General features: G+C 38.5%; 1 protein-coding gene across 1 annotated transcript in view; it reads left to right on the top strand.

Moving 5' to 3' along the window:
- Positions 1–24294, top strand: part of SLC38A6 (solute carrier family 38 member 6) — a 45167-nt gene extending 20873 nt beyond the window's left edge. The window contains exons 7-16 of the mRNA XM_083837631.1: positions 3455–3537; positions 4008–4066; positions 8861–8926; positions 9136–9189; positions 10924–11003; positions 11718–11818; positions 16125–16249; positions 17126–17270; positions 17388–17482; positions 18635–24294. Coding sequence (XP_083693757.1) covers positions 3455–3537; positions 4008–4066; positions 8861–8926; positions 9136–9189; positions 10924–11003; positions 11718–11818; positions 16125–16249; positions 17126–17270; positions 17388–17482; positions 18635–18715 — 889 coding nt within the window. The 3' untranslated portion in view covers positions 18716–24294. The remainder of the gene's footprint in view (positions 1–3454; positions 3538–4007; positions 4067–8860; positions 8927–9135; positions 9190–10923; positions 11004–11717; positions 11819–16124; positions 16250–17125; positions 17271–17387; positions 17483–18634) is intronic.
- The last annotated feature ends 383 nt before the right edge of the window (positions 24295–24677 follow it).

The following is a 24677-nucleotide window of genomic DNA, read 5'->3' as shown; positions in this document are numbered from 1 at the left end:
AGGAGAGCACTGGTTGAACACGCAGACAGGTTGCAGTGGCTGAGCCAGTTACTGCAAATGACGTGAGCCACAGTAATTCTCACTGCGCTGTCAGCACTACCACCACCCATACTTCTTCCTTAGCTGAAATTACAGTTTGGGAACGAAGCTCAATTTTGCATTGAGAAAGAGCTGAAATTGTCCATCGGAATACTAACCACAGCTCAAATGGTAAGTTAATTTTCAGCCAAGGGCTTGTCCTGTTCCTGCGCCTGTTACTGGGAGTTCTTCCATTGATTGATGTTCTTTGGACACAATTTGACTCCTCTGTTCTTTGCCCTAGCAAATAATTCAAATGCAGTGGTCAGTCAGTACTCCAGGTGCATGGGCATAGCCATGTATGTATGTCCATGTATGTCCATGTCTGCCCACATCCATATTTCATATATTATGTTGCCATATTAGTTGCCATGATGGATTGTAATCTTTCTTTTCCATGCTTTTCTTTATATGGAATATCAATTCTAATATAATTTTCATGATATTAGAGTAGCTTTTTGCTAACAGAGATTTTTAAATAGTACGAAATTTTCCAACACAAATAGGTAATCAGTTATCAAGCCAAAGCAGCAGTTTATGTATGCAAAGGGCATAAATATTGCCTGCTTTGATTAAACTGTTTTAGCTGGCCTGCTTTTTTCCAGATGTGGTTGCACAACTGCTCTGGTTTTAAGTCAGTATGGCATCTGATAGGCATGCCTCTGGGTACAGAATGTGTCTTTAACTGTAGTTAGAATTTATCAGATGTGTCAGTTAAACTATCTGTGAAAAATGTTTCATACTCATATGCCATATATGAGCATACTTCCAGGAAAGTCACCTAAAGAATGTTTTGCAAATTGAATTACTTTTATAGCTAAAGGTAAGCAGGTGTGCATGTGTTTGAAAGGATCAGACCCAGTGTGTAATATACCTTCACGTCTTAATTAAAAAACAAAAACATATGATATAAACACTTGTTAATTGAAGCTGAGATGTTTCACTCTCTCTGCATAACAAGAATTGCGCATAGTTTTGATGACATGAACATAGTTTCAAATGAGGATTGTGTTAAAAAGTTGTAATTTGTGAGCCCTCTGTTAACATTTAATGACCCCGTCAGGGGGATATGATTGATGCAATTAAGTTGTCTTGCTTGTGTGTTATATAATTGATACGGACTGAGAGTAAGATCCTAATTTAGAACATATGAATCTCTTGTCCTGTTGCATTCAGGAATGAAATTAAAGCAATTTATAAATGTCTGCTTTTAGTTAAAATATGGGGGAGGGAGAAGGAACATCTGCATGCCAAAGTATTTTCAGTAGAGGCAAGGATTTATATTCTGAATTTCATACTTGGAATGCATTTATCATGTAGGATTATATCTGCAGATTAAACTGATTTTAAAGGAAATATAAACACATTTATTCTGCCTTTGGAAAATAAATATATTTCTACAACGGTATTTTGGGAGAAAATAGACACATTTTTTGATAACCAATAGCTGGCCCACTGTTCCGGGTGGATTTTTTGTCATTGTTTTTTTTGGGGGGTGGGGGGCAGGGGAGTAGGTTGAGCTCTTATAAATAAAAGAATTGGATATTCTAAAAGTAAACACAAAATTATTTTTTTCTCCTTCACATCACCTCACTACAATTTTACTCTCTCTTCTTTCCCTTCCACCACAAATGTTTGTGTTTTCTTTTTTTTCATTTACCATAAAGTAACCCAAATCATTTTTTTCCTTGGGCCTGTTGAGCTCGTGAGCAAGTATGGATCTGCTGCATGTCTTGAATTGGGTGACTTAAATTAGAAGCCTCACGTGTACATATCTGAGGCATTTTAGTTACCGTTAAGCATAATGCAGCATTCTTTATGATTTGCCTGCTCTTCTGTTGCTCCTAGTGTGAACATCCACCATACTAGAAAGAAAGAAAAAGCTTAAAAACGTGACCCATAAGTGTCAACAATATTACTTTCAACAATATTAACAATACTACAGCAGACAGTTGATCTTGGCAAAGCTGCTTTTTAACTGTAGCAGTAGCATGCGTAGGCTAGTAATACATTTTTTGAAGAGTGATATATTTTGTTTTTAATATAGATATTGTCACTTAAGAGTTACTTTGATTCAGAGACGGGCAAGATTTCCTCAGCCTTGAAATTCCTCTGTTCATTTACATTACCTATATTTTTTTTAAACAAGTGACACAAGTGTTTGGCCACCATGTATGACAGTCGTTCATACGTGTATGCGGTAATTTTTCTTTAACACAGGTGTTACACTACTTTCCTTATGATAACTTGAGGTGCTGCCTGTTTATTAGGTGCTAACCATATCCTGGACTAAATAAACTTGAAGGTCAAAGGCCAAGGTGTTTATAGGTAGTAAAGTCGGAGGCTGATGTGCAAGATGTTTATCAGTACAGGATATGGTGGTTACCAAGTTTGGGGGAGCCACCCTCAAGATGTTTCTGTTTCTTAACAACTTACACATCTGTACTTTCCTCTGTCTGAAGATGAGATTTTTACTGCATTAAGACTTCACATGCCTCTGTGGTGCTTTCTATGTGTATGTTTTTATGTATAAGCATTGTAGCAGATTTCATTATAATAATTTCCGTCTCTTTTGTCCCCCACTTGTTGCAACAAATGAAGGATCACTGTGCAAAATTAAAAATAAGGAAGTCTTTTTTATTGCTGCTCTTTCTCATTTTACCTCTGGACAGCAAACATTTCAAATTACCTGAAAGCTGATTTTCTTGTAGTTTTCCTCTATTATTTGAACCCTGTGGGTGATAGGAATAATGAAACTTGGGCAGAAGGGAGAGTTGCCATGTTTAGAAAACGTAATGGAATTTTTAAAGCAGTGGTTTGACTTTTGGTTAGTTAGCTTTACGCGTCATACCTCTTGGAAATGTTGAGGAACTAAGTCATGTAGGAGTGATAAACTGAAGAGAGGTTTTTCAGTAAGTGGGATTTAAAGTTGACACTTCTTCTAGTAGTGGAAATAGACAACTTGACGTAATCCAACTTGAGATACGTGTAGCATGTTGTGTAATCACTTCTGTTGGAAATCCGTAGAGCATGGAATACTCATGGCACTCTGATCATTGGTTTGAATAAAGGCAGGGATTTACATACTGTGCTGCTGAGAAATAATTTTGCACACATCAGACCCCTGCTCCACGCAGACACTTGCCTACAGGACATTGCCTGCCGTGCTGCTTCATTGTGGGATGGTGCTCTGCTTCCTTACTATCTGGGAGCTCTATTTTATATCACAGTACAGGCACCGGGGGTCAAAACCCTGAAACTGGAAATTATTTATTTTTATCCTAGAGAATATTTTGTCTAAGTTCACAGTTTTAAAGTAAACACGCTTTTTAGGACTCATGAATTTTGGATCAGTCCTAAGTAGCTTTTCCAACAGGTCCTGGTACCTTGATGGGAGACTGCTGCTTCTCATTACTTCGGTCTGCATTGTTTTTCCCCTTGCACTTCTTCCTAAAATTGGTGAGTAATTAAAGGAGAGAAGCGAATATTATTCTACTTTAGTAGCAATTACAATTGAAGACTTTAAAACCTTAATGGGTTATTTATTTATTTTAACTGGCAGGGGGCTGGTGATGGCGGGGACTACTTAAGTTGTTGTAGTATGTTCTGCCTTCCAGCCCTGCCTAGTTAACCTATTACTTGGGTTGCAGTAGTATTTTGTCTGCAATACTAAAATAAAATCTTTACAGCAGAACATTAAAGAGCTGCATTTACTTACAGCATGCCATTAGTGGTAAGCCAGTTCTAATTCTGCCCTACAAAACTACATAAATGATCTGTGACAGGCAGTTGGAATGTTGTTATTCTGAGTCCTAAGCCCCAGATACCAAGCACTGTAATAGAAAACATGCCTAAAATGTAAAGCTTTAGCTGTACATTAGGATCACTTTCCTTATAAATTCTCTTTTATTTTTACTGTTATTTTACAGGCTTTCTTGGCTACACAAGTAGTTTATCATTTTTCTTTATGGCGTACTTTGCTCTTGTGGTAAGTTAAAAATCAGTGCACAGCTTATCTTTTTTTTTTTTCCTTATTGTTTAAATGTTTTCGTAAGTCTGTTTTGAAATGAATTGTCTTCCCTTCCCCCCGTTACATTTTATGTAGAATTCAGAGTTTTCTTTGAGTTCAGTATGTGCCTGCTTGGACAGATTACATTTGTTTTGCTGAGGCATGGAAATGTGTATGAACTTTCAAGCATGTGAAAAGATTTAAAATAATTATATTTTGGACTGGTAAATGTAACAATATTTTTGTTTTGCTGACAGTGCAGTGAAGGGAGCTGGCACACATACTTTTGTTTCCCTACTAGTAATGGAATAGAATTCTGTTTTCTTAGCTTCTAACTATTACTTACTTCAACTAGCATAGAAGAAAATTTAATATACTCCAAATAAATTAAATTTACATGTACAATGGAGTGACAGAGTTCAAAAAAAGGCAAGGAAAACTAGAACTTCATTAAGGCGGTTTACAAGATTCATTAATACGTCAATGACCTTATTCTTCTTTCCTGCTGAAAGGAAAAGTTCTTTTCTCCGAGCCATATGGGTTTTTTGACCCTGATGTTCACCCTCTCAAGGCCCCTGCGAGGTAGATGTTTCCAAATATCTGAAGTGAGACCTACTAGGCAGATCTAAGAGGAAAAATGTTGCACCCTTTCTCCTTTTTACAGGGAAGAAGTATGTTAATGCACATGTGTAATATGTAGTACAACCATGCAACTCACACTGTCACCTAGGTATAGAATCAAGAATCTTTTTTGGGAGCCTGGAAAAATGTTCCCCCTCTTGCCTGTCATTCTGGCTTGCATTGACTTGCATTTAATACCTGTTTTACAAAGGGATAAACGGAGTTGAAGGCAAGTTGAACAAACATGCCATCCAGGAGACCAAGGCAATCCATTAGGAACTAAACCATGTGATAAAACCAAACTTCAAAGCTGTCAAAACATCTCCCTAGGGTATCCCTGGAGAGCTGCAGTGTTTGTAGGACCTTGGGAAGTATTCTTCCAAAGTTTAGCATTGAGGAGCAGCCACGGCCTCTCCAGAGCTAATGGAAATTCATTTGTAATATTTATAAATTACTTTAACTTTTGACCTCTTTCCTAAAATTTATCTTAAACAAAAACAAAAACAAAAAACACAACCAACACCAACAACAAAGTTCTAACTGTAATGCTGAAATAGGTCTTGGGCCAAAGCTATTTGCAAGAGTTTTAAAACAAGTCTGATTCCTATATTTCATTGTGAATTTGCACAGATGTCTGAAGAAAGCTGTCCTAGCGCATGGATGCATTTGAAAGTAATTCTGGGCTCAGAGAAAGCAAGTCTGTAAACAAGGCTTGCATGCAGACATTACAAGCTGCAATGATTCGAGCTAGGGTTTAGATTTGATTCCCTGTAACAGAAAAGCATGCAGGGAGTTCTAACGAAGGAGGGCACATTTCTTATGAAGTGGTAGAAATCGTTTGCTTAATCTTTGTTGTTAAATGACAAAGAAAGAGCCACCGAAAATCTAATTGAGGTAAAAAAATATATATAGTTAAAAGCTGTTATGGATGTTCAGAGAAAACTAATACTATTCATGGAGTATTTTATCTGACTTTTTCAGACTCTGAAACTCAAAGGAGTTAACTGTGGTTTAGTTTTCGTATCTAATTGCTTTGAAGTGGGTGATACGTGCTGTTGAAATGGTGTTTTAGTTTGCACAATGTTAATTTCTGTATGGCAGATACGCTCTAATTTATTCCAGAAGAAAGCTGTGTTAGTCATATGGAAGTAATACAATCATATTTTGCATATACAATAATTCTATGCATTTTCAAGTGCATACCATCTGTTAAGCTTTTTGCCAGTAAGCCGCAGTTTTAATACAGCATGCAGAAAAGGTAGGTGCTATAGAGAGCACGTCTTGGTCACTATGGTCTGGTGAGTGCACTGAGTCAAAGGGCTGGAGACTGTTCTTGTGCTCTGCCGTGGGACGTTGGCAGGTCACATATCTCCTGTCTGGGCTTCAGCATCTTTTCCTGTAAAGTTAATATACTGTTTATAGTCTTCACTTGGAAAAAATGAAAACACTGAGATGAACTGATGAGGAAGAAAAAACACGTATGTATGTTACTATTAATTGAAAGCCAGATTCTGTGAGGTCCTGAGCACTTTCTCTTGTTTCTGATTGTTGAATACCTTCCTGATGTGAATCCTAAATGAAGAGGAATGAAATGTGAGCATTGCACTTTTTTTATTGCCTTCCCCCTTGCTGCATCCGAATATTGGTGAAGAGTAAAGACAGATTTTTTTTTTATGGAGACAGCCCTATTGGTAGCTTGTTCAACAAAGGTGTTAATGATTCCTGGTGGTATTTTTCTAAATCTGTTGTTTACGTTCCCAGAACAAAATGTGAGGCAGATTGGGAACCTGCCATATGTAATGAATGATGTTACACACAGAGAGCTTCTCTTTGCTGAATGCTGTTAGTACTGCTGAAATAAAGGGGTTCCTGTTCTCCCTCCATATGATACCAAAAAGCAACACCCCCTGAGAACGTTAGAACATTTTGAGACCTCTGGCTTTATTTTTAGCAGTGGTTTTGGTGTGGGTTGAAAATACCCTATTTCCATTAGAATCTGTCTTTAGGTTTTCCCTCTTTTTTTCTTTTTTTTTTTTTTTAAGTTAAAACCAAATGTTTGTTATACTCAAAAGACAATGTTTATGTGGAATAGGCTTGAAGTTCCAGAGGATTGTCTGTGCTGCCTGCACGCCTGCTCAGCTAACTGAGCTGTGCTGCCAGCTTAACAATCTCTTCCTGTTGGCAACTTCGTTAGAAATAAGGAGCATACTGCAATCAGGAATCTGAACAGATCTGAATAATTAAGCAGGTAGGCAAATAAAGTTATAGATTTGAAATGCATCTAGTGCATTGTCTTCTTTTGTTTCCATTTCAATTTCTTCTTAATCCGTATCCATTTCATTTTAGAGGAATGTGCTCCAGCTTTTATGGTTGGTTTTTCTTGTCCCCCCCCGACCTCTGCAATATATATATGTAAGGTTGCTTGTTGGCTTGCTGGAAGCCCTGCACCCACGCCCACCACTGCCAAGCACAGCTTATTTCCCCCCTCAGCTCCATGCAGCTTTTCGTTGCTTAGGAAGCCTATTCAAGCCTTAGCCAGAGCTAAAAAACAAAGCCTTTTACTTAAAAGCCCTTTACTTAAAAACAAAGCCTTTTACTTTGGAGCTTTTGAAACATCTCCCTTATTTTCCCTACACAGGTACCTTTTAAATATACAGATCTCTTTGAAAAACTGCTTTGCCTTCTTGCTCGGCCTCCTAAATGCCTTCAGCTAGCCAAGAGCCTTAGGCATCCTGGGGAGGTAGCGCTGCCGCGCATCCAGGGCTGTGGTGCAGCAGTCTGCATCTGTGTCCGAGCTCATTGTTTCTGCTCACTGCATGGAAGGAGGAGATGTTGCAGAGGCAGACATGTGCGTGTAAAGGCCCAAATCATGTTCTGGTGTTTGGTCCTTTCCTTCCTCTCCCATGCTCGCTCTTTGTTTGAGCTTCTTGATGTACCAGCAGTGTCTCCCTTCTTCCACCTTTCCTTGGGTGGCATTGCAGTTGACATGGCACAGAGGGAGGCAGTTAGGCCAGTCAGGAAGCAAAGAAGAACAGACCTGATACGAAGCACTGCCAATTTAGCGTCAGAGACGTGGTTGGAGGAATCCTATTTTCACTTTTAATCCTTTTTCACAAAGTTTACGGAGTGCTGTTGTGCAAGCTGCTTCCTAGTTCCATATCTTGAGTGGCAATTTGTTTGAATCCATTTATTCAATTTAAGTTGTGTGTTATTGCCACAACACTCGGCATGTTGTGTACCTGCTATTTGCATGCCCCACAGTTTGTCCCGAGGTAGCATTCCCTTGCTTCTCTTGGCACTGGTGGCAAGAGGGAGCACCTAATCCTTGCTCTCTGGGAAGCACCACTTGGCTGCAAGCAAGAAGTGGATTCTTTGAGCCAGAAGAAACACTGAGTTCCATGTTATTCTTCCCATGAATCTGAGTCTTTAATTAAGTTTTTAATTATTTGCTCTAGGCTTCAAAAGAATTATAACCTCTAAAGCCAAGCAACTACAATAGGAAATTAATTAGGGTGACGAGAGCAATATAACTATCATTTCAAACTAGCCTCCTGAAAAAAGAGGTAACGTTCCTTACTTTAATTTCCCTTTGATTTTCAGCACTGTTACTTGGCAGTCCCTAAACCAGCAGGGTGTAGCTAAAGCCCCAATGACATTCTGGGACAATAATTGCATTTATTGTTTTTCCTTTGCTTTCTAGTCCAAACCATATGTTTCTGCCTTTTAAGATTAGCCTTAGGCTCTGCTCTATCTCTGTTAAGGGCTTGTCTACTTAGCGAAGGAGCCTGGGATAGCTAACCCAGCAGCTATTCTGTATGGGAGGCAGTTAGCGTGGAGCACAGAGGGAGTGAATGCGGAGCACTGGTTGTATTTCTGTTAATGTCATAGCTCATTTCAGTACAGCACCTCCAGACGGGCAAGCCATAAGGCTGCCAGCTGTGATTACTGAGCAGCTGGATGGAATGGCATGGACAGGCTTTTCTGTCGAGTCCCCCTTTCTGTAGCCCAACTATCTACTAGTCAAACTGCTTGATTTACTGTGGGTGTAGCTGCCTGCTTTGTACGCCAACTGTCCGTTATTATCTCTATATATATCTAAATGTAACCTGATTTTTAGGATATCATTCGTACATTGAATGTGGTGTTTTGCAGGTTATGATAAAAAAGTGGTCCATCCCTTGTCCTTTACCGCTGAAGAGTGCAATAGAACCTTTACAGGTAAAGTACATGCTGTTCTGTAGTTCTTCTAATTTTATTAATAACTGGAATGCTTTTTTTTACATTAACACTTTCAGAATTACTTGTGATTTAAATTCCTTCTTTTCTTAGCCATCTCAGTTTTACTGTCGAGAAACCAAAAAGTTTCACGTCTGTGGTCTGGGCTCATTCTTTCATTATGTCATGTTTTTTGCATGTATGTCTTACAGGTTTCAAATTCTACGGCAGATTGTAAAGCAAAGCTCTTTCATCTTTCAAAAGAGGTAATCTCTACTAACAGTAAGCTAACTAAAGGGGAGGGTGTTAAAGAATTGGGGTTTAATCTCTATCCAGGGTAAGCTAAACTTCTGTAAAACTAGTTATAGGCTGCTGAAATATTTCCTATACCTACTGCCAAGCGTTATCCAGTCTCTCTTTCATTTTTTATATGAAGGCTGGGTGTCCAAGTTAGCATTTAATGAAAACATTTTGCAAATGTGACTGAAGTATTAAGTGTAACAGATCCAGCGGTGGTCAGCCTCATGATGCAGTCAGATCAAGCCAACTTAATGTGCTGGAAGTCACTGCTGCTTGACTGTACGCACACTTTTAGTTCCTTGAAGAACAGGTTTACTGAAACTGCCTGGACCTAATCTTATTTTTTGCTTACCTGAAGCTAATTCTTCAGGCCTAATGCAATCTTGTGCATTTCATTGGATGCCAGCTCAGGTATTTGTTAATTAATCTGGCATTTAAATTGTGTCACCACCCGCTATGTCTTGCAGGAGAAGGAAGTATTATAGGATCATGGAATCATTTAGGTTGGAAAATACCTCTAAGATCATCAAGTCCAACTGTTCACCTGGCACTGCCAAGCCTACCATTAAACCACGTCCCTAAGCACCACATCTGCACGTCTTCCAGATACCTCCAAGGGTTGGTGATTCAGCCTGGGCAGCCTGTTCCAACAATTCACAAAGCTTTCAGTGGAGAAACTTTTCATAATATCCAACCTAAACCTCCCCTGGCACTCCGGTCTCTGCTGGGTGAAGAGGAAGGGGAAAAGAGAAGAATAAGTTTGGGACAGGCCTATAGCGTATTGGAACTCAAGAGGGCTGCAGTTGGTTGCATTTGTCTGAAAGAACAAAATCTGATCCCCCCCCCCCCCCCAAAAAAAAAAAAAAAGAAAGAAAGAAAAAGAAAGCTTGGGCAGTGCAAACATCAGACAGATGTAAATGTAGATCAAAGAAGAAATTTTGTTTTGACCAGAAGCATCTACCATGATGTTACAGCTTTCGGTCTGGCCTTTTGTACTTTGTAGAACCTATACTGCATTTTGCCTTTTTAATTTTATCAATTGAAAGTGGCATATTTTTTTTTACCAGCATGGGCCTTGTTGTAGTTTAGGTTATTTTATACTTTAATTGCTACTTGGCAATTAAAGTAAGCTATAGGAGATGATTCATCTCTGCTAGTACAAGTTTTTGAAATAACATACCACTAATTGTGTGGTTACAACTTTAATTATGTAACTATCTTAAAACTTCAGATGCTAAAGCACGTTATGTTTTCTGGGTGCTGTATCCAATTTTTTATGAAATAATGAGAAAATAGTGAAACCAAGGTTAATGGAGTAAATAATTTGATAGGTAGCTATGAATATTAAAATTTAGAAAACTTCTTAGAAAATTTCATGGTCAATACATGGACTCTGCGGCAAATCCTACTCTTAAGTTCTTAGCCTCCGACTTGTTAGCTGATTGACCTGCTGTCTGATGACCTCTCCTGATCATGAAATAGTAAGCTAGGAACAGCACTTGAAGAGATACCAGTTGAAAAGGTCCAGTTCTGTGGAACGATTCAGAGGCACCATTCTGTGTTGTGAAGATTTATCTTGAAGCATTAATATGGAAAGATTTTGTCTTCCAAGGCTTGTACTGAACGCTGAATTCATTCAGATAATTTTCCAACCATCTGTAATAACAAACAACCTAAAATACGTTGTTCTTCTGTTTTAGAGTGCTTATGCAATACCAACTATGGCCTTCTCTTTTCTCTGCCATACCTCCGTCTTGCCGATTTACTGTGAGCTCCAGAGGTAATACATGAAAACACAGGCAACATTAAAATATTATGGTAGCTTTCCTGTTATATTTTCCCTAAATTAATCCTGAATATTTTAAAGTCAGTGCTGTCAAGCAATGCAAACTCGGTAGCCTTCATGTTTTTGGGAGGTGTACAGCTCTAGTCTGTACTGGCTTTTCCTCTCTTACAGGAGAGAAAAGTAGCAAATATGGTTCCATCAGCAATGTCAGTACATTGTCCTGGCCATCTGGAGAAAAAAAGGTCATTTGCTAAGGTACTTACTAGTTAGTTTTTATTGCTGTAACTGAAACTGCATTTCAGTAGATTCGGTGGATTTTGGCCCAGATTGCCTTCCTGTCTCTGGATGTTTATCATCCTTTATAAATCAAAACTTTGATTAAAAAAAATAAAATAAATTTATATGTATATATACATATACACTCACATATATCACTCTGGCATGTCTAAATTCCCTACCACATAGGGACAGTGTTTGTTGTCTGCATGGAAAGTGCACTTTAATTGCAAGATTAAAAATACTGTAAGAAAAACAAGTGTTACTGAGAACATAGACTCAGCAAATAACTGTGGCCATAAATTAAGAATATGCTTTCTTATGAAAGGCAAACTGCTATGTTTTTTTAATAATGTAGAACGCATGGTGTTCAATGGTTCACATTAAACAACACTCATTTTCTTTTTTTCTCTTTTTTTTTTTTCATTTTAGTCCATCCAAAAGTAGAATGCAGAATGTAACTGTCACAGGAATTGGCCTGAGTTTCCTAATTTACTTTATGTCTGCTTTGTTTGGGTATCTGACATTTTATGGTAAGTATGTTCTCCAAGTATTCTCCAGAATGCAGGCTAATAATAAATGATGCATGCATTGTCTGGAGAACTTCAGGCTTGTTTATGCATTGATACACTTAAATTCTCAGAAATCTTGGTCCTGTGAAGACTTAAGGATATGCCTGATACTGCAAAGTGTTAGTCTCATTGACTTCTCAGAGTGTAAGTGAAAATCATGGTCTGTGAGAGAAATTTCGAGATCTGTGGCAGAGTCTGCTGGTCCAGCAAGTTTGAAACCTCTCTTCTAAGGCTGTATCTTCTAGCAAAATTCATCATGCCTATTAACCCTGTGATATCCCCACCTGTTTTGTAGTCTCTCAGTAGCGCTGAGGCTGCTGCCTTTTTTGTAAGGGTTGTGACGTTCAGTAAGCTAGCCCTGATGTCATGGAGACATGTAGTTTTGCAGTCATTTGTGCCTTGTCTGATACAGCTTGGGTACAAAGCATGTATTGCTTCCTTGTTTTGGTTTTGGCTTTTTACAAATTTATCAGAACTAGCACTAGCTATTTCACTCAAAATCTGCTGGAAGTTTAGTTCCTTTCCTAAAATAACAGGAAGTTTTATTTTAAAGGATTGCACAAAGTGACTTCTTTGTGATACCTTTTCTTCATGCACAAGGTAAAGATAACCTAGAGGACTCCAGAAAAAATAGGCAAGGAAGATAAGAAAATTAAAAGGGCTGAATCAGACGAAAGGTCCATCTGATTTTGTGGCTTGACTTCAGTGGAGGGCAATGACAAAAGGCTAGGGAAGAATTAAAAAAAAAATTAAAGCGTAAGATTTGAGTTGGTCTTCCTAGTACATGCTTCCCATCTTCAATAAATTGTGTTCCATGTGGTTCCTGAGCTGGAGGTGGTATCTGCTTGATACGTGTTCTGAAGCAAGAAACACACATTTCTTAGAGATGCTGTCGACATAATACCTGATAAAGTAAATATACCTTTTTTATTTACCAAGCAGAAAAGTGGCAATGAAACTGTCCCTACTAAATTCTATGGATATCTTCCAGTTCCATTTGCTATAGAGCTTACATGACAAGGTACTTGAGTACCAATTTAATAACCCTGCGTGGGACTCTTGTATACTTTTGGGAGCAGTTTTTTAGTTGAGTTTAAACACAGGTGACTGCTATTGTGTTTTGCAAATACTCAGATTTCCAAACTCTTATCTACATAGTGGCTTTTTAAGGTCCATCAGAATCTTGGCAGAAGTAGGTGTGTGTCTGTTTCATAAAGCAATTTTAGCAGTCTTACATAACAGAGCTAGCAGCTGTTCTGTCATCTTCTGAACGGTTAGCAGGTTGAGAGTGTTTTCATTATTGTCATATAATGTCACGGTGGTGCCATTTCTAGGAAATGTCATTTATCTCTAAGCATCCTGCTTTAGATTTGTTGTGGTGTGTTTTGCCTAATATAGCACACGTTTTCAGATCGAGTTGCCTCTGCTTAAGTGATCTGTCTTCCGCAGTTGTATCATACAAATGACATCATGTAAGTGCATCGCAGTCATCTACGTGGATTTTTCTAATGTCTTCTGAAAACTCACCCTTCATACGGGATGGTCACATGCTAGCCTGTCTGGATTGGAATGAATAAAAATTCCCACAAGGACAGTAAGACAATAACACTGGGGTATTCTGATTAGGACTTGCCTCTCCTTTTCGGAGTGTTTTACGTTTCTTGATCATAGCTTTGGGATAGTGCTTGACAAAGCAGCAAGAATGTTGGCTTTCACGAGCTAGCAATTCCAGATTTCTAGGAAATTTTGCACCTTGTTTTCCAAGTATTAGCGTATGTCTGACCTTAACTGTCTGAAAATGTTCCCTGTATACTCAGAATCCGTTGAAAAATTACATGGGGAGTCTTGAAACCCCTAATAGCGTATAGGCCGCTGTTACTGTTTCCTAATTTAATTAACTGCCTCCATGTGATTTGTAGGAAAATATAATTTTAAGTGCCACTGTGAGAGATTCAGGATGAGAGCTTCACTGTTAGAGAGTCAGATGAGATCTCCACAGGAAGATTAAAAAAAAAAAAAGGGAGTCCTAGAAACAGTCCCAATTCCTGTCACCTTCACTGTCACGGTTTCTCTGGGGCAAGGCCTTCTGACTGCAGATTTCTAGTCTGTTTCACTGTGAACATTTCTGGTTTTCTGCAAGCCTGATTTCTTTTAGTAACTGACTCAAGAGCCTAAAACACCAGAACCAACAGTGAATGTTTGTAAGATATTACTTCTTTCCCTTGCAAGCTTCTGCTCCTTTTTTAACTTTTTGGTTGTCTTGTTTAATTAACTTACTTCTTTAAATAGAGAGAATCTGTTCTCTGTTCCTAAAACACCAGTCCAAGAAAATGCAAACCATTTTATTTTAAATTGAAAGCAAACAAACAAAAAAGTTTCCTCTTTGAAACTCATCTTTCTGTGGCTCAGAAGTTTTATATTGTTTTCTGCGGATTTGAAACTTCATACACTGACTGGACTTTGGTGAAAACGTGGTCCATTCTGAACTCCAAAAAAGCACATACAGTCAAAGGAGCAGGCTGCTTTCTGGACTCTGGCTTTTGCTGTCAGCTTGGCAGTAGTGAAGCTTTTCAGGTTAAAAGGGCAAATGTCTTAGACAAAGGTGAAGGATACAGGTGCTGATTCATCTCTGTCCCGCTTCTGCCTTGAGTAGTACAAAAGTAACTTGTGGTGAAGATGTACACACGGTTTACAATACCGTAGTAATTCCACAGTAGACTGGGTTTTGCAAAGCTAAATGTGCACGTGATGGAGATCACACAAGATTCACACTCTGAAGAAAGTAGAGCTGTGATACGAAAGCTTTTGGGGTGGTTAGTTGTGTTACCAACACAGTCCCCTGTTCTCCGGGTGCTATAGGAAACCAAATTGTCAGCCTTTAGGTGTCATTGTTTTGCACTTTGCCTCCATTTGGCGTGGAGGAAAATCAGTCTTAAGTGTCAAAATAGATATTTTTTGTTGTTAGAAATACCTTTTAAAAGTATAACCGATGCTAAATATTCTTCTCCATGTCATCCAGCAGTACACCAATATATGTATAGGCAGTGGATAAGAAAAGCACACACCCTAGCATAGTTCTGAACATTTCTTCCTTTAAATTAAATTGCAGCTTTTCTTTCAAATCGTGAAATTTTACCTCACAGATCACTTAATGTTTCTGGAAAAAGAAAAAAAGGGAAAATGCATTTCAGTCAATTTAGCAAAGCGAATTTGTTCCTGGTTTCTAGTTGAACAAAAAGAATCTGGTGTTGTCTGTTTCATACAAACAGAACAAGTTTTACAGTACTGTATACTTGGCTTCATTTCATGTATCCTTTCTCTTTACTTGGCAAGACAGCAAAAATAATACAATTTGTTTTTCACACTACTGAAGATTTTTTACTCTTCAAATGGTATTTGTCAACAGGTTTGTACAGCATCTGTACCAAACCAGGTCCTAACTGAGACAAGTCTCTAAATTGAACTCTAGCAGCCTCCATGCAGGTATTTGGAGCCTAGAAAAGTGAATCCGGAGGTTACGGTATTCCTGACATGTTAGGATTGGAAGAGTTGTGTAAAGACTTGATCAGTCAAGTTGCATTTTCTTTATTAGTGAAATGAAGCCCCTCCTTAAGTTTCAGGCCCTTTGTCAAGCGTCAGTATATCTGGGAGTCCAGACTTTGACTAAACCCACGTTTTAATTTGTGAATGGTGCTTTTTGTTATTTGTTCAAAATATTCCCATAGAAAAGATTTAAGACTTGTGGATACCAATATCTGTATGTTTTCTTTAGTTCTGTGAGAGATGTTTTCAGGAGGTTTCTAGACTTTACCTGTGGTGTTAGCTCATCGTTTCAAGCCACTAAAACTGGTCTTTTATTTTAAGCCTAGCTAATGTAGCAAAATTCAGGTAAGTTTAAACATTGCCTGAATAGTGAGTGGATTGAAAGTTTCAGAACACGTATCTACAAGGATGGAATATCTTTTTAATCCTTCCTCCTCCATATTTGTATCTTCTCTTAGATGGCTTTGGATTCATCAGAGGCTTCATAGGGTCTTGCCTTTTGAAGGTTTTATTATTATTATTATTTATTTTTTTTTTTAAGTTTTCTCTGGGTTATGTATCAGTTAGAGCTGGTATATCAGTGATACTTCTGTGCACCCCCTCCCACTGTGCACTAGTTACAAGCAAAATGATCAATTTGAATGTAAGCTTAATATGCGTTGCTAATTATTTCACTGTTAGGTCTCAGGCGATAAAGAAAACAATTAATTTTTCTGTTTTTCAGACAAAGTGGACTCTGAATTGCTGCAAAGTTACAACAAGTACCTGCCACATGATACTGTCATCCTGACTGTTAAATTAGCCATACTGTTTGCTGTGCTTTTGACAGTCCCTCTAATCCACTTCCCAGTGAGTACTCCTAAACATTTTTAAGCTGGCATAAGCAATGGTAACACTAATGCTTTGCAGACTGAAATATTTGAGTCACATCTAGTCTTGTGTATTTTATTCACTTGTCAAGTGATTGATCAAAGACCACATATTTGCATATGTTCCATGAGAGCTCCAAAATAACAACTAACCACTAAGCTAATTTGTGCTCTTGAGACAGATTTCAGATTAAAACTAGCCCACAGCATTGTTTTTAATTTAGAGAATTCAGAACTTCTAAAGTTTATTTAGTTTGATTTTCTTTTCCTCTTAGATTGAGTTTTGCTGACTTGGATTTTCCTTTCTACATGCACGCACGCACACACAAACAAACTTACACTTGAAAACTCAATTTCATTGTAAATTGAAAACACATATTGACTTATTTCACCACTGGAAAAAAAAATACGTTAGCTTATCAATACCATGGTAGGTTTGAGAGAATTCATTCGGTTATGACAAAAAAATAAAAAATAAATAAAAAATAAAAAAGCAACAGTTAAAACTATGTATATATAAGTAGTGTATAGATTACATACAAGTTGGCAGCAGTGTTACTTCCTAACAAGCATGCTCAGAGACAAAAGATTATCCCCAAACCTTTTATTGTCCATGCAAATAAGGAATTGTTCCTTAAGACTAAGGGCCCACATGATAAATATCGCTTTAATACTTTAGTTATTTCCATGCTACAGAAAGACAAAACTTCATTTAACTATTACCAAATTATTTTTGCATTTGATTTAAAATGTTCTTTCACATCTGAAATGATACAATTCTTGTTTATGAAATTGAAATAAGATTAAAATATATGCATTTATTTAACCATGCAATGTTTCTCTTCCTTTTATGCAGGCAAGGAAAGCAGTATTGATGCTATTTTTCTCTCATCTTCCTGTGTCATGGATTTGCCATATCTTTGTCACTTTAGCACTGAATACAATTGTTGTTTTGTTTGCAATATATGTGCCAGACATTAAAAACATGTTTGGAGTAGTTGGTAAGTTGTTGTTTGCTTTTTTATTATTTTTATTTTTATTCAAGAAATTCAGTATTATGATGAGCTAGTATATTTTAATCTTGCTCCAAGTAAAATCTTACTTTCTGTTTTTTAAAGGTTCAACCACGTCAACATGTTTGCTTTTTATATATCCTGGACTATTTTATCTGAAGCTTAGCAGAGAGGACTTCCTATCACCACAGAAACTTGGGGTATGCTTTTATTCAACTTGTGCTAATTATATTTAAAGAAGCTTATTCTAGATACATCTTAATGCACTGTAGAGCATGTAATCCAAGGGGCAAAGTTCCTGTTTTCATTGCAGTTTGCAAAATCTGTGAGCATTTTCTTTTATCGTTCGTGTTAGCTCTGCTGTTTCTGAAACTCCTTTTTTACAAGACCTCTTAGAGTAGCAGTATGTCTGTGGGCTGGACCACTGATCTGAATACATGCTTTTCCCTATAGTTTTCAGATGTCAACTTTTAATCCAGTTTCTCTTTGTTTTTTACGCATTACTCTGATGTTGTTTGGGCAGATGGGACAAAGCCAAACTGCATTTAAGTGAAACAGTGTTTATGCTTGTTTTCTGTGTAAGCCTTCTGAAAAACATGGTGATTTTTTTTTTCCTTTATGGTTTCTCTTTTGGCACAGTATGTTAAGCTCTAGTTGGAATTTGTGCAGCAGCCTGCTTTTTGCGCTATAACTCTGCTTCTTTTTAACCACTGCTCAGCAGAACAACTCTGTGACAGCGTCTAAAATGCCAACAAACTGCTTATACGTAGATTATCTGCTATTCCTATGATTCACAGGGCTGCTCTTGTGTTGATAAATCAGAGAACCTGAAAGAAAATTTTGTGATGAGGCTCTTCTGATCATTTAAAGTCTTGAGTAGTTACAAAAAAATTGGGGGCCTTGTTAGAAATTCACAATCTATTGTATCTTGAATTGTGGTTTCCTTATTGTAACCTGGCTGTTCAGAAATATAAAGAATCCATTGTCATTTAAATTTTGGTAAAATACAAATTCGGTTTCTTAATTCATTCAGAGCTCTAAAGGGCTAATTATGTTTTTTTGGTTTTTTTTGTCAAGCATGTCCATCTATGCAGTTTTCATACTGATACTGCGAGCAAACTAAACTGTTCTGGGAGTTCCCAGAGAAACCATCTCAGGGCAGACTTAGTTTCATTTCACCCTAAGCAGACGCATTGTATTTGAAGACTGAATAATTGCAGCATAAAAGATTATTTGAAAAGACACTGTTTAAACCTGTCCTTACAGGTTTTTTTCATCATCAGTCATAAGCTTTAGAAATGTAAAATGCTTTCTTCAGTAAAACATTAATTTTTCTCTTTCTTTCTTCACAGGCATGTGCATTGGTTATTTTTGGCATTTGCGTTGGTCTTCTCAGTTTAGTTCTAATAATTTTCAATTGGATTAATCAGTAACAGCGTATTGTTACTGTCTGAAGTGGGCTTCAGGAGGACATCAAGAACCAGAGATATGTCAAAACTACTGAAATGAATGCTGAACATCCTAAAGAAATCACTGTCGAAGAAATAATCCTCTGGTTTTTAGTCCATTAGTAATGTTCTTTCTTTAATCTTGAGAAGGAACTCTCTTCAGTTATTGCACAATAAGTCTTTGCTATTCTAAAATACTAGTTTTTAATGATGTAATCATGACAGGTAAAAAGATCTCTTGAGAATTTCTGCAATGCAAAAACAGTTTAGTGCACATGGTGAACAAAAGCAGAACCTTGAAATAACTTTTCTTTTAGAGAGAATGATATGGACAGATTTTATATCAATCCTGATGTGCATGCCACACATTATCCTAACAGTGAAAGACTTCTGTTGCTTGAATAATTTCCAAAACTTCAGCCAGTTCATATAAAGAACTTCCTGATTCCAAATGTTCACCCTAATTTATCCAAATATGGATTCAGAAACCAAGAGCCTTAGCCCAGTTTAATGGGCACATCGTGGTAATTGTTTTCTTGAATACAGTTTTATACCTCTGTGTACTTGAATCATACTGAAGTAATTTTTAAATTAGACGCTTTTGCCCATCTAGCTTAATAGGTTTTAGTAGCATTAGGAAGTCTCAATTTTCAAGTTAAAAATAGATATCTCTCAATTAATGTCTGCTTTTGAATGTTATTCAATTTACCTCACTATTCCTGACAGTGGAAAATGTTTCTTTTTCTCTCTTACTCCCATTTCTACTAGTGTTTCATGTTTGAAATAGAGCATATCTAAATGTTATGTACTGCTGTGTGTCAGAGGAGGTTTGGGCTTGAAATGTGAAATTCTGCCTGTGTTGAAGTCAAAGGAAATTTTATGTTTATGGGACCTTAGTTTTACCCCAGATCTCTAAAATTTAATGTACCCTTCTGTAATTCTTTCTTGGCCTAAATGGAATGTGACTGCAATTTTCAACACCAACTGGGCTCTGGTATGTATGGTATTGGGTGCCCACCACAAAAATTCCTCATATCTTCCACTGCTTTCATTCTACTAATATCATGGTAAACCTTCTTAAATTTGTTACTATCAGATGGAATAGGATGGCTTTAAAATAACCTAATCTCTTTAGAGACTATATGCCCTAAAGAAGTTAAGCCTCCACAGGAACGGCTTGTGTAAAGTTAAGAAATTAGACCTCAGACTCAAATGGCTTGATTTAGAGAGTGGGAAAGTTCATCATTTCCAGATGCAGTATTTCTTTTAATTTAGGTTAGCACTTTTACATCTGAGAATTGGTATAAGACACAAACAAAACATAGCAAAGTAATTTATCTATGTAATTTGGAAGCAGCTAGTAAGTGCCATTTATATTTTCTTTCTGTCCGTAAGGTGCACAGTTAGCACACCTTTCTCTAGCTGGAAAATCCTGCTGAAACAATGCTGTTAATGTGTTGACGTATGTTTTATCATTTGAGACAGGGAAGATGCCCCAGTAAATTGGCATTTCTAACTTCTTAGCAGCAGGTCTGTGTTATTGAGCTCCAGTGCAAACAGATCACTCAACTCTCGGGATCTGTAAGATGTTTTTCACTTCTGATAGATGGCCTGAAGGCACCCAGGTGGTGTTGGTTGTGCAGCTTGGTACTGCTTCAGGAATCCTTTGTGCCTCGGGAATTTTCTTCGACTTAGGAGTTTAATACAGAAATAGACTTGAGTGGTAAGGCACGGGCAGTAACTCACAAGTTTGGCTGAATCCCCATTCTGTAGGAATTGGTACACTATATTCTGGAAAAGGTCGCAGTCATTTTTATCACAAAGCTTCTAGCAGAGGTTTCATGATGCAAGGTGAGCCATCTAAGAGTTTGTCACTACCAGAAACAGCATTCCACTCTTGGCCAGAAGGTCACAACTTCTCCTAGGGCACCAGCACTGGCGGTGGCTCCTGCTCAGCGTGTTTAACTAGCAGAAAGCCCGTGTGACCAGGAGATGTGACAAGTTATCTGCCAAAAAAATGAGTGAGCTCTTTTAGGGTGGAGGGAGTAGGACTGCCTTCCTGTGCAGCAGCAGCCAGTAGATGAGTGTTTTTCTCACAAACCTCACACTTGACCTGCTGGAGCAATCTGTGCACACTGAGCATGCCTCCAGCTCGAGCGGTCTCTGGCCTCCTGGGATCGAGGGGTCAATCAGACAGCTTCTCATCATTGTGTGAGCGTTAGGGATTGAGGCTCTGCATCTTGCCTTTGTTCTCGCAGTTCTTTTTCAACTCTGCGTAACCAGGTATAGCCACCTTACTGGCTGTGGCTACCCTCTAATAGCTGTTTGATGGGCTTTGGGGTTCACTATAGGGGTGAACTATAGGGGTTCATCCACACTGGCTTTCTCTGACAGTAGTGTAAGAAGCTAAAAATATACTTTAATGAAGTGTATCTTGAGAAATCGATGATAGCAGTAGATCAAGAAATTATTTTCTGACTGAACCAAAACTTTTTAGGAAAACAGGAGACGTGTCAATGAAGTATAGATGTTTTGTTTTTTGGGTTTGGTTTTTTTTTTTCAGACATTAGGAATTAGGAGGAATATTTCTTAGAATTGGGAGGTTTTATGGAAATTTTCTCATTTATCATATGCTCTTGTAGCTTACTATTGAGTGGAAGTTGTAAGACATCATTGCAGTCACTTTATTTTAAACTCTAAACGGCAGGACTTAACAAAGCAGATTTATATTATCTGTGAAGGTGCTGAAAGTTGACAAAGTTTTGCTAAGCCTTTGCTCTTACTTTCTCCTGAAAAAGCGGAGCCTTGCCCTGCACTGCAATCTTCTGCTCGTACACAGACAGCTGGGTTTGTGTACATCATGTTAAAAAATGGGGACTCACAGAATACCTGAAATAAGGTGTCAGTTTTACAGTTGATCCCTGTAATGCTATGGAAATCACTACAATTGTTTTTAATCTGTGGGTATGCAAGCCTGGCTATTAACTAACTGTCCTGGTAGGTAGGCTCTGGAATGATGAATGCCAGTGTGTGAAGTTAATACACCGTGAGGATGAAGGGAAGCAATTTGCACCTCTGCTGGAGCTCTGTTATTACATTTTGGCTGCAGTGCAGGAAGGATAGGAGCACATTGCTTTGCAGAATGCGTTATCTTCCACTTGAAAAGAGCTGGAAATCCTGCTACTTTTAAGAAGCTTGGATGATACATAACTTAAAGTGTGGGGAGAGGGGCAGAAAGAGAAAGGGCTTAGAAAAAGGTGCAAGCATTTTCCACTATGAAAAAACAAAGCAAGAACACTATTTTTATCCTCTGAATCTCCCACAGACTCTTCTGTTCATTATGGCTGTATAAGGGTTTCGCTGCCGTTGTACACAAGCATGAGGTTTTTTGAGCTAAATGTACACCCGCTCTGGAGCTTTCTGCTGAGTCATGTGCGTCTAAATATATTTTTCTTCTTGTGTACAGATTTTTTTTGGCTATATTTCCACATTTTTAAATTTTAGTGGTTCTACTTTATTATCTGTAGCTAGCATTTCTGAACTCACTTGGCAAGGTTGCCTTTCCCCAGATGAACAAGAAGAAAAATGTAGAGATGAAAATTATTTGGTAGCCTTTGATTTGTTTTCACTCATTCTCCTATTTCCGTACCTTGCCAGTTTAAAAGCTGCTCACGTTTCAGATGGCCTGTGGTTAACTGGGTGCGGAGAGTGTGCAAACAGCATTACAGAAATGAGTACTGCAAAACAAGAGTGTTCTTAACCTGTCTTAGTATTGTGGCAAATGCTTCTGTTTTACTCCCGTGTTTCTAAGCAGTTTGCATTCTTAATACTCACCTTCATTGCAGTAAGTTGGTTTAAAATTTTTTCACGGCCCTGTGTAGTGAAAACTGAGACACTGAAACCGTCCTGCTCTCTCTGTCACTCCTTTCCCCTTCCCTCCACTTCGGTTTTGCATTAATCACGGAATTGTAGGGGTTGGAAGGGACCTCGAAAGATCATCGGGTCCAACCCCCCTGCCAAAGCAGGTTCCTTCGAGCAGGCCAGTTGTGTGGCTCTGGGCAGGAACGTGCCATTAGTTGAGCACTCCACATGGTCATTATGGGGAGTGCAGCGTGGGTGAACGGTCTGCCTTTAGTCATGCCTTGTGGCTCTGGTTTTCACTAGGTGTCTGCAGCTGGTCATTGCCTAAGGTCAGTGCTAGATGCAGGCAGGCCTTTTTGGTGTGTGCCCGTCATGTCTGTCCTTGTAAGAATTTGTCTTTTTGGAGCATGGAGATGTCATAACTTTGTAACAGGGGAAGCCTGTGCTGATCTGGAGCTCTTAAATCATTTTTGTCACACGGAGTGTACTCAAGGTGCCGTATTTCATGCCCCTGCGATCCTCCTAATGAGGAAAAATGCGTGATGGTCCAATTGAGCCGCTAGGGCAAGTGCTGAATCCTACCCAGCTGGTAAACGCATTGTTTCCATGAGAGAGGATATGGGCTTGTACTTCATTACTGTATGAACAGTATGTTCATTACTGGTGCTGCACAAATAATCACTTTGGTATGGATCTGGAAGTCAGTGCTCCAAAAGCTGCAGTGCAGGGAGGCTGCAAGTACCTCCACTGGCGTCTCCCTTGGGCACTGGTAGAGCAGGATTACTGTGGACTTTTTGCCTGACCCAATATGGCCAGTTTTGTTTAAAATAAATTCCTAAAATTAATTTTAAGATTAATTGTAAAGAACACAAACCATTTTCATTAGCATCAGCTGATGCTCTTTCAGTATTACAAAGGATATGTGAGGACAGAATTGTGCCTGTTGTGGATACAAATGATTAATTGCTTCGCCATCGATGCAGATGTGTACCTTTCTCGTAAGCCAGCTCCCGAGCTCTTACTGAGCCAAAGTGAGGTTCAAAATTCTGAATCCTGCTAATTCAGCAGCCTGGGATCTTTATTTGGCTTACATTGATATTTGTATAAACAATAGAAGGGGATGGACATTTTACCACTGCATCACTGCATATGCTTGAAGATAATCAAGTTGTTTCCAAATGTCCCTACGGGGATGAAGATTAGTGTTACCTCCATAGTGGGCATCCTAATGAGCTCTCAGAGATTCAACTTTCGATCAGCCCAGGAGGTAAAGTAACATTGATTGCTGCAGAACTCCTTTCCTAATTAGGTTTAACACTTAACCCAAAATTGTTGTTTTACAGTTGACTTCAATGTTGAAAGCATTCATTATAGTTGTTCTGCGTACTGAGAAACCGTGAGGCATATCACTGCCTAACGACTGCCAGTGGCAGACAGTTTTCAGTATTAAAAAAGAGCTGCCTAACTTCTACAGTTTGTGGTGATGTTTTTTGTGTTTGTGTTTGAGTAGTGCTCATTCAACCGTGCTTAATGTGGAGTTGAAATTCTGTTGAAAATAAAAAATAAAAATCATCTGTATGTAAAAAAGGCCTAGCTGATGTCTGACCTGTGTGTTGTGCAACATGTTTCCTATTCTGAATTCCCTGTGGAACAGCTAGGGTATGTTCCGAAAAAGCAGAAAATAAAGAACAGTATTTGCATAACTTGTTTGCTTGTCATCTTTCCTTCCCCGTGCCATGTGCGTGGCCTGCCCGCTTAGCGAAGCAAACCTGGTGCTGGGTTCTCTGCCCTCGGTTCCTGAAGTGTGATGGCGTTGCTGTTAGCCTCAGCTCGGGCTGTAGCATTTCTCTAGCCAGGGAAGGGTGATTTCCTTAAAATCATTCCAGCAGTGCCTGGTTCACTGTGTTCTCCTGTGTAATTGTCTGTGATTCCTCATTCTGAGCACCAATGTCTTGCAGCACCCAGCTTGCAATGAATGTGCTCATTGCTCCTCCAGGACCTGTCAGCTCAGCAGAGTTTGATTTTACTCTTTGAGCTATGCTCTCCAAAATGTGAAGGGTGCAGAGAATTGCAGTAGACTTCCTCT

This window comes from Anser anser (assembly GCF_964211835.1).
Source record: "Anser anser genome assembly, chromosome: 5".
In the NCBI taxonomy this organism is placed as follows: Eukaryota; Metazoa; Chordata; class Aves; order Anseriformes; family Anatidae; genus Anser; species Anser anser.
The sequence above is the reverse complement of the archived record's forward strand: the minus strand, read 5'-3'. Positions and strand labels throughout refer to the sequence as shown.